General features: G+C 42.5%; 1 protein-coding gene across 6 annotated transcripts in view; it reads right to left on the reverse strand.

Annotated features, from left to right (window-relative positions):
• The window catches only part of EFCAB11 (EF-hand calcium binding domain 11), a 58,359-nt gene that overhangs the window by 28,496 nt on the left and 17,697 nt on the right, over nt 1–12,166 (reverse strand). For 4 of the 6 annotated variants that reach the window (XM_044436874.1, XM_044436876.1, XM_044436877.1 and 1 more), the window contains one exon: nt 7,992–8,372. The exons of 1 other annotated variant lie outside the window; for it this stretch is intronic. In XM_044436874.1, the coding sequence (XP_044292809.1) occupies nt 8,252–8,372 (121 nt within the window). In that variant the 3' untranslated portion in view covers nt 7,992–8,251. Of the gene's footprint in view, nt 1–6,460; nt 6,663–7,991; nt 8,373–12,166 lie in introns of those variants that run through there. One more of the 6 variants, XR_006415393.1, reaches the window with a different exon arrangement.

Below are 12,166 nucleotides of genomic sequence, written 5' to 3' on the forward strand. Positions count from 1 at the left end.
CCTGGCGCCGAAAAACAAATAACGACGGCGCCAGGCGGACCTTTTTATTTAAGCGGCATTTTAACTGTTAATATTATTGGATTTTATTTGGCCAGGGCGGCTTATTTTATATTGGTATTTTTGTATTTTTAACCTAATGTTTATATTTTTTAATTTAATATTATAATTATTTTTTAACTTATTGTTGTAAGCCACCCCGAGGCTTCGGCGAATGGGGCAGCATAAAAATGTTTTAATAAATAAATAAATAAGATTACACAGAGGAACTATACAAGAAAGAGCTTAACATCCCTGATAACCATGATGGGGTGGTCATTGACCTCAAGCCAGACATCCTGGAATGTGAAGTCAAATGGGCATTAGGAAGTCTGAGCAACATCAAAGCTAGTGGAGGTGACAGTATTCTAGCTGAGCTCTTCAAAATCTTAAAAGATGATGCAGTAAAAGTGCTACACTCAATATGCCAGCAAATTTGGAAAACTCAACAGTGGCCACAGGATTGGAAAAGGTCAGTTTACATTCCGATCCCAAAGAAGGGCAATGCCAAAGAATGTTCAAACTACTGCACCATAGGCTCCAGAAGTATGTGGACTGAGAACTACTAGAAGTACAGGCAGGATTTCGAAGAGGGAGAGGAACTAGAGATCAAATTGCCAACATACGCTGGATCATGGAGAAAGCTAGGGAGTTCCAGAAAAACATCTACTTCTGCTTCATTGACTATGCTAAAGTCTTTGTTTGTGTGGATCACAACAAACTGTGGCAAGTTCTTAAAGATATGGGAGTACCAGACCATCTTATTTGTCTCTTGAGAAACCTATATGTGGGTCAAGAAGCAACAGTGAGAAATGGACATGGAACCGATTGGTTCAAAATTGAGAAAGGAGTTCGGCAAGGCTGTATACTGTTGCCCTGCCTATTTAACTTATATGCAGAGCATATCATGAGAAAGGCGGGGCTAGATGAATCACCAGTTGGAATTAAGATTGCTGGGAGAAATATCAACAACCTCACATATGCAGATGATACCACTCGCATGGCAGAAAGTGAAGAGGAACTAAAGAGCCTCTTGATGTGGGTGAAGGAGAAGAGCGCAAAAGTTGGCTTGAAACTCAACATTAAGAAAACTAAGATCATGGCATCCGGTCCTCTCACTTCCTGGCAAATAGATGGGGAAGAAATGGAGGTAGTGACAGATTTTATTTTTCTGGGCTCCAAGATCACCGCAGATGGGGACTGCAGCCAAGAAATTAAAAGATGCTTGCTCCTGGGGAGGAAAGCTATGGCAAATCTAGACAGCATACTAAAAAGCAGAGACATCACTCTGCCAACAAAAGTGCGTATAGTCAAGGCTATGGTTTTCCCAGTTGCAACGTATGGCTGTGAAAGTTGGACCATAAGGAAGGCTGAGCGCTGAAGAATTGAGGCCTTTGAATTGTGGTGCTGGAGGGGACTCCTGTGAGTCCCTTGGACTGCAAGGCAATCAAACCAGTCAGTCTTAGAGGTGAACAGCCATGACTGCTCTTTAGAAGGCCAGATACTGAAGATGAAACTCAAAGACTTTGGCCACCTAATGAGAAGGAAGGACTCCCTGGAGAAGAGCCTTATGCTGGGAACAATAGCTGGCAAAAGAAGAAGGGGATGGCAGAGAATGAGGTGGCTGGATGGAGTCACTGAAGCAGTTGGTGTGAGCTTGAGTGGACTCCAGGGGATGGTGGAGGACAGGAAAGCCTGGAGGAATGTTGTCCATGGGGTCGCATTGGGTCAGACACGACTTCACAACTAACAACAACACATGATTACATGATTGTGGGACAGATATGGTAATGAGACTCCCTCCTGGATAGAATACACCAGCCAATAAAAGGCAAGCAACAGTGAGATTTGCAATTCAAGCCTAAATAGCAGAATTCAGCCTGAGCAACCTATAGAGAATATTGCAGCTGGATCTTCTGTCTACCATAAATGTTTCCAGCTGGAGTTTTTTTAAATGCATTTATTTAGTTCCACATTCTTGTTAGAGACTGTGACAACAGCTGAAACTTTGGTAGTAAGAGGCATGCTCCAGTTTGGACCTGCCCAAGGCCTGCTGGTCTTTGGTGTCTTAATGCTTCCTTGTTAATGATGAGTCTTTTAAAAGTCTGGTTCTTGCTGAGATGCAAGAATATTTTGAAATCAATGACAGCACAACCAACTCATGCTCCATTGAGTGGGAAGCTTGTAACGCTTTCATGCAGAGCCAAGTTATTGCTTGTATTTCTCATAAATGTAAAAAGGAGTCACAAATAGTTCTAAGTGATATACTGAAAACTCTTATAAGTCAGTTTACTACCTTCCCAAATGCATGACTTTATCAAGATGTATAGCATGCTAAATAGATTTTTAAAAATCACAGCAGATAAAATTTACATTACCTGGTTGAGGACAGACATACTGAGAAATTGTGAATGGCCCAGTAAAATATTGGCAAATTATTTTCGACAATAAAAATATCAGAACACTGCCTTGTTGATTAAAGATGATGGCAGGACATTTACTGATCCTAAAGATATAAATTTTCATTTTCCTTCTTTTTTAATTGTATAGCTGTGGTTCTGAAATATCAGAGAGGAGATCTATGTTTTTCCCTGGGTTAATTTTCTCTGTCTAGATATGCCACAAAGACAGTTTTTAATGTCTCCCTTGTAGATTGTTGGAATTAAAAATAGATAAAATGTATACAGGGAAGTACCTGGTCAAGATGGATTTCCAATTAAGCAAAACATTTTCCAACTTTCTAGTTCCCAAACTTTATCATTTGTATAACTGTTTTTGAATGAAGTTCTCTTTCATCAGCAATCAATGGTGCACATCTTACAGTAATTCTTAAAACCATGTAGAGATCATGCCCTCTAATTATTGACCTATTTCATGGATTCATAGAAGAGTAGAGTTGAGACGGGCCAGGCAGCCATCAGGTCCAACCCCTGCTCAGTGCAGGACTCCAAGTTAAACCATCCCTCTCAGAGGACTGTCCAGCTGCATCTTGAATGCCTCTAGTGTGGGAGAGCCCACAACCTCCTTAGGTCATTGGTTCCATTGTTGCACTGCTCCAACAGTCCAGAGGTTTTCCTGATATATAGCCGGAATCTGGATTCCTGTAACTTGAGCTTATTATTCTGTGTCCTGCACTCTGGGATGATCGAGAAAAGATGCTGACCTTCATCTTGGTGACCTTTCAAGTACTTGTAGTGCTATCCGATCTCCCCTTTTCACATTCAACTTCATTCATCTGTTCTGCCTTTTATGTAAATGATTAAAGATTTTGGATATTTATTTGGTTATTCTGTTAACTGGTCAAAGTAGCTGCTGCTGTGAACTGTGTGCATATGGCATGAATACCGAGAGCCACTGTGGTGGTTAGAGTGCTGGACTGGGGACCTGGGAGATCCAGGTTCTAGTCCCCATTCAGCCATGAAGCTCATTTGGTGATTTTTAGGCCAGTCATAGAATCATAGAATAGTACAACTGGAAGGGGGCATGAAGGCCATCAGGTCCAACTCCCTGCTGTTGCCGGACACCAAGTCACACCATCCCACTAAGATGGCCATCCAGCCTCTTTTTGACTATCTCCAGTGTGGGAGAGCCCAGCACCTCTCTAGGCAGCTGGTTCCACTGTCGTATCGCTCTGACGGCGAGGAAACATTTCCTGGTGTCCAGCCTGAATCTGGGTTGTTGCAACTTGAATTTATGTTCACAGATGCTCAGCTCAACCTGCCTCACAGGGTAGCTGTTGTAAGGATAAAACAGAGCTATGTAAGCTGCCATGGGTTCCTCACAAGAGGAAAAAAGTAGGACATAAAATAATGCCATGTAGTAGTAATAATAGTGGTTGGCTGTGTTTAAAGCTGCATCCTTCTTGTATGGCTGCAGTGAAGTTCCAAAGCATGGAACATGCCTTTCAGTAGTGGTGGTGTAGGCATTCCTCACCCAATTATCCGGGGGGGGGGGTGATGTTCCCATCCCTCACACATGCCCCCATGCATCAGTTCAACAGATGCACAGGTGCTGTCAGCTACAGGTCTAATACAATGAGATACTGACGTCCTTTCATGCTCTGTCTCATTAACTCTCTGAGCAGCTTGTAGATATGTCCTCCTGCCACCTCAGTGGTGGTCACCAAGTGCCTGGCTAGTTGGACCTGGTTGGGTTTGTGCTTGTTATGCAGATGCACCACACAACGAGTGTGGCTGAGCAGCAGCAGCTCCTCTTCCAGAGTGTCAGCAGTAGTCCCTCCCAGTAATGCCCTGGGAACATCTTCATGTATCAGAGGCTGTTGCCTGAAAGCTGCAGCTATTCTCTCAAGTTTACTACCCAATGACCTTCCTTGCAGGAAATCTTCTGGACTTGGCAAAGAGATGCTCTAGATGGAGGGGAGAGGGCAGTGATTGTGAACACTTCTCCACCTGACTCAGGTCTGGAATAAGTGCCACCTCGTGCTTGCATTCAAGCTGCAGCCCCTCATGACAGGGACTGCATCATGCAATGGTCCAGGTTATACACATTGTGTTGGGGGGCTGTTGTGTCCCCTCCCTCCAGAGAAGAGCATCTAAGGGAAAAGGTGTCTGTCCCATGAGCTCCTCCTCTCTAACCTCCACTGTTTCCATTAGCAGATGAAATTCTGATGGAATAGTGCTCCATGATGCTTCCCAAATGGCATTACCTGATCTTTTAGTTGATTCTGCAGAAACACCCTGCCTGGCATCCCTCCTCTGTTCAAAATGTGTGAAATAGATGGCAGATGGGATTTGTTCCGGCAGCTCTGGCATACTGGATAATGGCTACAGTGTTGTATGAGGTTCCTCATGTCTGGCTGGGCCTTGAGTAAAGCTGAAAGAACCACTGGTTTCAATCTTACAGCACTGCATAGGCTGGTATTTGGCTTGTGGGGGTGGCTAAGTGGAATGTTGCTGCCAGTTGTATAACCAGGAGTGATGTTGCTCTACTCAGTCAGAATGGAGACCAGCTTGTCAGAGAAAGGCATTGGGCACAGATCTATCCCACTTCACTTGTTATGAGTCACTTGTTATGAGTCCTTAAACTTATTTGGGGCTTGCATTGTTTCCTTATGCTGCATGGGCCATGCATCTGAAAATCTGAAGCAGCAGCTACTCAGGGAGCCAAAGAAAATGTCTCTGTGCTTGGTGGATGCTGGGGATGTTGCGCATGTCTGGGCTGCCTGAGAGACTCAAATGTGCCCATTTCGACCTCACCCCAGCAATGCAGTGCAATCTCACGTGTGGAATCACTCGCCTTGGCCGCTGTCTCTGCTCCTTGAGCAGAATCCTGCAGGGCCAGGGCAGATTAGGTGCTGGGAGAACCAGTCTGTGGGCTCCATGGCTGCAACTGCCCTAAGAAAGGCACCTTGGAGTTCAAAACAAGTGCAACCCAGGTGGGCATGGATAGAAACCAAGTAGCTCAGGGAACGTGACATCGTGTAGTGCGAACAATGGCAGCAGAAGGACTCTCAGGGGAGGGGCAGGGCTCCCTATCAGTTGAACTGTGGGAACCGTCAGGGGAGCAGGTACAGCAGCAAAAAATGCAAGTGAAGTGCTCACACATTTCTCAAGGGGGACTAACAACATCAGTGTTCATTTTCTTCAAGGGTTTGTTTCAAGAACTGTCTGGAAAAGAGTGCAGAGCGGGGAGAGAAACTCCAGACTGCTACATTTAGCAGGAAAACAAGTTCCTTCAGGGCCAGTGGGCAGATAACATGCAGCTTGCAAAAGCAAAGGAAAAGACCTTGGCAAAAAGTGAAGAGGGAAAGGAACATGAGTGCTGGTAGGCATGTCTTGTGAATGGTGACAGCAGGCGTGTGATGCTGCAGTGCAATCAGCTGCTGGAGTGAGTTAAAGGAGGGCAGGTTCAGGCAACAGTTCAATCTACTGCTAGGCAGAGTTTGGGAAGCTAGTTCTGCTGTACAAATGGGAACAGATATTGGGGGGGGGGGTGCCAATCTGCTATTATTAGCAGATTAGCAATCTGCCAATCATTAGCAGATTGTCTCAAGGAACAAAGAAATTACCATCTGGTTTGGGGTGACATACTACATCACAATAAACTGTACAACAAGTGTGTCCCTACAACAAGGGTAGCTTATAAATCTCAGAGCACACTGTAGAGTGTAGCAGGTTTGGAAAATATGCTGACTACAAAGTCATGCGACCTAGTGTGTTATGTGAACTAGGCTCTGTATAAAGCAATATAAGCCCTAACATCACAAACCAGTCAACACCATAACATTGTTAATACATGATCATGAATATGATATTTGACCATTCAAATATGCAGAGTCACTGCCTATTTGAAACTTGGGCAGGAGATCAAAAGAAGCTTCCAAATACCTTTGAAGAAGAGATTCAGACATGGGAAATGCGGATTCATAGCTTAAAGATATTACAGGAATTTCTCACAACATTGGGACTTTTACAAGCATATTTTAATCAACTTTTCACACTGTTTATATTATCCTGCTGTATCTTTGTTTCCTCGTTCCCCATTGGATGCTTCATTATGAAATTTGCACAGAAGAGCCAGCACAGTCTGTATGGTAGCTGCAATGCCACACCAGGACTGGGCTGACCCAGCTTCTAGGCCAGTCATCTAGCCTAAATCACAGGATTCTTCTTGGAGGAAAGGCAGGATATAAAAATAAATAAACCAAGCATGAATGATAGGCAATTTGAAAAGCAATCCACCCAAACTCTGAGCTGTATGATGTAAACTGGAGACAGTCAAAGCTCTAGTCTCAGATTTTTCTCAAGATTTTTAGAAACTTGTTCTTTATTCTCTATTTCTGCTTTTAACCCCTACCAATACTTGATTACAAAACTATAACACTCGCATCTCTTTTCCTTGAATTACTTTTTACTCATTAGTTCACATTTTACTGCTCGTTGCTAAGCAACATGCATAACATTAAGACATACATTCATTTATCTCAGAACACTTTCTATTTCCCATATGTACTATTCTACTTCAAGCTTTTTACACATTTGAATTTACTATGCTTCCAATGTCTATTTCCTTCCTCTTGAGTATCTATATTTTTTCTTTCCACTTTTCTACCCTCAATAATTTCCAAATTATCTATACCAGGGGTCTCAAACTCAACTTACCTGGGGGCCGCTGGATGTAGACTCTGGGTGAGGCTGGGCCGCATCAAGTATTCCACCACCGCGGTGGTGGTGGGCCGCTCATCCAGCGGCCAGCCCGGGCGCCGCTGGCACTTTGAAGGCCGCAGGGCCCCTCCCCTGTGCCCCGCCTGTCCCGGCAATTGGCCCGCGGGCCGCGAGTTTGAGACCCCTGATCTATACTGACTAACATGTCCTTAAACACGCTCTCCATCATGTTGAGGGCACAGATATCACTTAACTCCTTTCCCAATCATCTACTCCTCCTTTCTTTCTCCTGACCCCAACATCCAAGAAGCGACTGAAAGAATGACACAACACCTTTTCCAATTGTGTAACAAAGAACTGTCTTGCTCAAGTAGATTGCTAACCTATGGTTTATTCAACCCATTCTTAGGTAATCATTTGTTGCCCTAACCAGAGCAACAAACTGAACTAATAGACAAGCAAGCTGTAGAAGACTGAACATACTGGTTTCTCAGTCCCTGGGTTGTTTGTTTTCCTCCACCTTCACTTGCCCCCCAAATATAGTTGCAGCACTGTAGCACTGGCATCCAGAGTGGCTACACAGTAGTCTGTCAAAACAATCCATGAACAACCTATGATTCTGGGTTCATTTAGAAATGACAGCCTATGATTTAAATAATCCAATGTCCAACAATAATCCATGGGGTCTCACGCCAGATAGTTTGTTGTAAACAAGCCATAGTTTGTTAGCATGATGGATCTGTGCATCAAAACAACCCAGAATTCATAAGCAGAATTAAACCATCTGCTATGTCTTGAAGAGTTAGGATGACTATTATACTACTTTGTTGCCACTCCTGGAAAAAAAAAAAAAGCTATAGCTGTGTTAATATCACCCAGGGCTTTGAACTGTGAAAAGTCCCAGAACATTCTGAAAAATCACTGCAGTTGCTGGTAACATCTGGCATTAACCTATTCATACAAGGTAGCTGCTACTTACCAAATCTGGGTTGCCTTGGGACAACAGAAGGGAAGCATGCTATGCTTTCTGCTATCAGCCAAGGAACAAAGGACAACTGGGAGACTGTACCCCCTGCATTCCAGGAATGACATCAAGCCAAGGAGTAGACCAACCTGGTCCATCCATAAGCCAGAGAAGGAGAAGTTACATGGCTGTGTTTCCCCCTCCCTGTCAGAATGAATGCTTGGTTCTTGCTGACAGTTGTTCTGGGACTGTGGAAGAGAAAAATCACTTTGTCCAAGGGCCAAACAGTCACCAATTATTAGTCAAGCAAGAACATAAGAGAAAATCAGACTGGCTTAGAGTGCATTTAAATACCCACTTATACCTCACCACTTTATGCCACCTTAAAGGTTGATCTCCCTCCTCTTCCTTTAACCTCCATTCCCCTTCCCTTGTGTTAATCCATTAGCTAGCAGTTTGTAAGTCTGAAAGCAGGGCCTTTCTTTCTCTTTTTTAACCAATATGAACTGCTTTGGGATACATGCCATATCAGAAAAAGGGGCGAAAATAACCAAATAACTACATAAATAAGGCAGTTGGACACACACAAACATCAAAACAGTGTAAGTTCTGCCCCACTAGCCCAACATGTGTGACCAAGAAAAGGAAGGCTGGTTGGTGCTACAGAAGAAGGAGCAGGTGTTGATTTGAAAAAGCTGGGACTTTTGGCAGAGAGCTTTAGTTCCAAAACCAATAGTGCCCTGGAGTGTGCACTTTAACTTTATGCTACCAATATATATCATGAACCGTCTCATTTTCTTAAGTAGCAGTCCTTATATAGCCAAAAAAATCTCCAGCAACACAAAAGATGGAAGCATAAGCAGGCATGGAGGAACCTCAGTACAAAAACCGCTTTAGAAAAAATATAAACTTTTCAGCCACTGAACATGCTGCATGGCCATGAAATGCTGACCGTTGCAAGAGGGTGAAAAATGGAGAGGGGGATGTAGTGGAGCGGCAGGAAACTGGACAGCAGGACTCTATGCTGCAACGTTCCACTTGTATAACTGGACAGTTCTCAGACCCTTCAGGGGAGGGACAGAGTGAGAGACACTGCTGCAGATAAGGCAACACTTCCACACTAGACACACTGTGAGCTAACCTACAATGACAGAGAGCCTGCAGAGGGAGCAGTGTGGCAGGGGACAGTTACTGTATTGCTATATTACTGCTTATAACTTGAGTTGCTCGCCCCCGCAAAAGCCAGAGTCTTAGCTTCACATATCACAGACACCTGAGAGATGGAGCATCCCTGAGTTGTTTAGTGAAGGAGGGAGCAGAAAGTAGATTTTCAGAAGTCTGGACTCCCAGAAATCCCTGCCAACATGACCAAAGATCAGAAATGCTGGAATTGTGCTGGAAAACACCAGGAGATATACTTTCTCCCTTTTGACCCAGTTCTAATATTCTGTGATTCCATCATAAGAATCCTCCCACCCAATTTAGCCTAACAGAAGGTGAGCAGCTGAGAGCCAGCATGCTCACTCTTGTGTGCTCATAAACAATACGTGGCTAACAAATCACAGGTTGCTTCATTCTGTGAACCAAGTCACTGGATCACCCACAGCCCACTGAGGGCTCATTACTCATCACTTATCAATATGCAAGCCCCAGCCAGAGCTGCAGTTGCCATTCCTGTCATCTGACCTTAACTCATGGAAGGCTGACATATCATCTGCACCGGGTTATGTCAAAACTGGAAAATGTGGTTATATTAACTATAGTTTAATGAAACAACCTAAGATTATGACAATGTTTAAAGTTGCATTGTTTCAATAAACCACAGTTAAAACTAATCACAATTTGCCCCAGTTCTAACTTAACAAAAATCTCAGTTAGTTGATAAGTAAAAGTAAAAGCTTATCTTTTCCTTGCAGCCATGCCAAAAGAGGTGAGGAGGGAGTGCATGAATCCAAGGATTATACATATAACACAAAATAATGACATCATGTTACATGCAAATACAGACAGTAAGCACCCTGCTATGCTGACTGAAACCAGTACTTTGAAAACATAAGACTAAACAGGCAAGGGCAGAAGGACAAGCTGGATAATTAAATGCTTGTTAGTTAAAATGCATTCATGACCTTTTATTGACTGGGCCAACCTGAATTTAGCATCCAACTATGAGGATCACAGTATTGGTATTACAGAGAATGATTTTTGTATCCCCTTGCATGTGGTAGCCAGCAGAAAAAGTGGCAAATAACAACCATTTAGCTTATAGCTCAAAATCATATCTTAATGCTCAGTGAGTATTTTACATTCATTAAATCCTATCAAAAGAGCATCATTGCTGTCACCAGCACAACTCAAAACATGTATGTTTACATTTTAGAGGATAGACATTGCACAAATTGATTTGTACTTGCTAATAAGAATTACCCAGGACATTTTGGTATAGCATGCAGTGTTTTTTCTATAATTATGAGGCATTTGGAATGACTGGCACACAAATACTATCATTTAACTAAGAAAATAAAAATGAACAATATGGTACAGAGTTAACCATAGAAGAACTAAAGGAAAATACCCATTTCAACATATTAGATAAATCAGCAAAAACTAGCAGCTGGGAAATGATCTACTGACCTAGTTTGCTTGCAATACCAATCTACAGCTTAACCCAACAACCTGGGTTAAGTCTGAACTGTTAAATCATGGGTTCTGGCACCATACTAACATCATTTGAACAGTGCAAGAGGAGGTTTTAAATGACAGTAGAAGTGAGGAATGAACTGGATGTACCACCCTCACTCACTTCCACTAGCCCCTACCAATTTGTGGATTAAATAATCCATGAATCCGTGTTAGGTACAAAATGGGTCATTGAGACACATTCGTTTTTCTTCAGAAAACATATCAATGCTGCATTATTTGTCCACTGCATTATTTATTTCCCTTCCTCGCCTCCAGCTACCCCCAAACCTGAATGCCCCCCAGATCTGCTCTGGAAGGTACACCAACACTTTGGAGCAGATCTCGGTCACATGCAGGTGGTTACAGAGTTAAGGGGAACTTCCATCCTCCAGCAATTTAGTCTGGCAGAAGGGTGACATTGGATACTACCAGTTCTCTGAACCTTAAAGAATGCAACACATATAAAAAGAGATGGTACAAACACTGGATACAAGCATTTATGAATTTATTTATTTATGACACTTGTATGCCCCCCATAGCCCAAGGGCTCTCTGTGCTGCTCACAAAGACAACTTTATACAAAATAAAAATTTTAAAAATCCATCTTAAAAGGGATAATTAATATGGAAACAGGAGACAACGAGCATGGCAAAATAAAGGCAAGCTGTAAGAAAAACAAATGAAACTATAATTACACTAAAAACAGGTACGAAATAAAAATGTCTTCACCTGGCAACAGAAGCTAAACAATGAGGGTGCCAGTGAGGCCTCCTTAGGAAGGCCATTCAAAAGGCAAGGGGCAATAACAGAAAAGGCTCTTTTCCTTGTTATTTCCCCCTTTGCTTCATTTGTGGGGGCTTGCATAGAAAAACCTCCATAAAAGATCTTAATGGTAGGGACACATGGAGACAGGAGTTCCTTCAGAGAAGTTTACAAAGTTCTTTAAATTAATGAAAGTGTATTAATACAATACCTGCTAAAAAATCTGCTTGATTTTACAAGCAGACACAGCCTATAAACTTTAGACTTATTTACCTTCTGTATTGTATGCAAGATTCAGCTTGTACAAATTCTTCAATAGGAAAGAAAATGGATAATAATGCTGGAAAAATAAGAATTCTAATATTCCATTCTATTTACATGATCCACCAATTTTGATGTAATATACATCTACCCAAGAGCACTTAAAATTAAAAAGAATGACATTTAATCCATGTAAAGAAGAGTAACCAGTAGGAGGACTTGACAAGAACGGTACTGGAAGACAAGCTCTCCCAAGTCACAGGTTTCTCAGTTGTGACTATGTTGGGTTTTATCTTTAATGGAACAAGACTCAGCCAAGAAAAATATATATATCAGTACT

Source organism: Varanus komodoensis, unplaced genomic scaffold, assembly GCF_004798865.1.
Source record: "Varanus komodoensis strain SLA01 unplaced genomic scaffold, ASM479886v1 scaffold3, whole genome shotgun sequence".
NCBI classification, from domain to species: domain Eukaryota; kingdom Metazoa; phylum Chordata; class Lepidosauria; order Squamata; family Varanidae; genus Varanus; species Varanus komodoensis.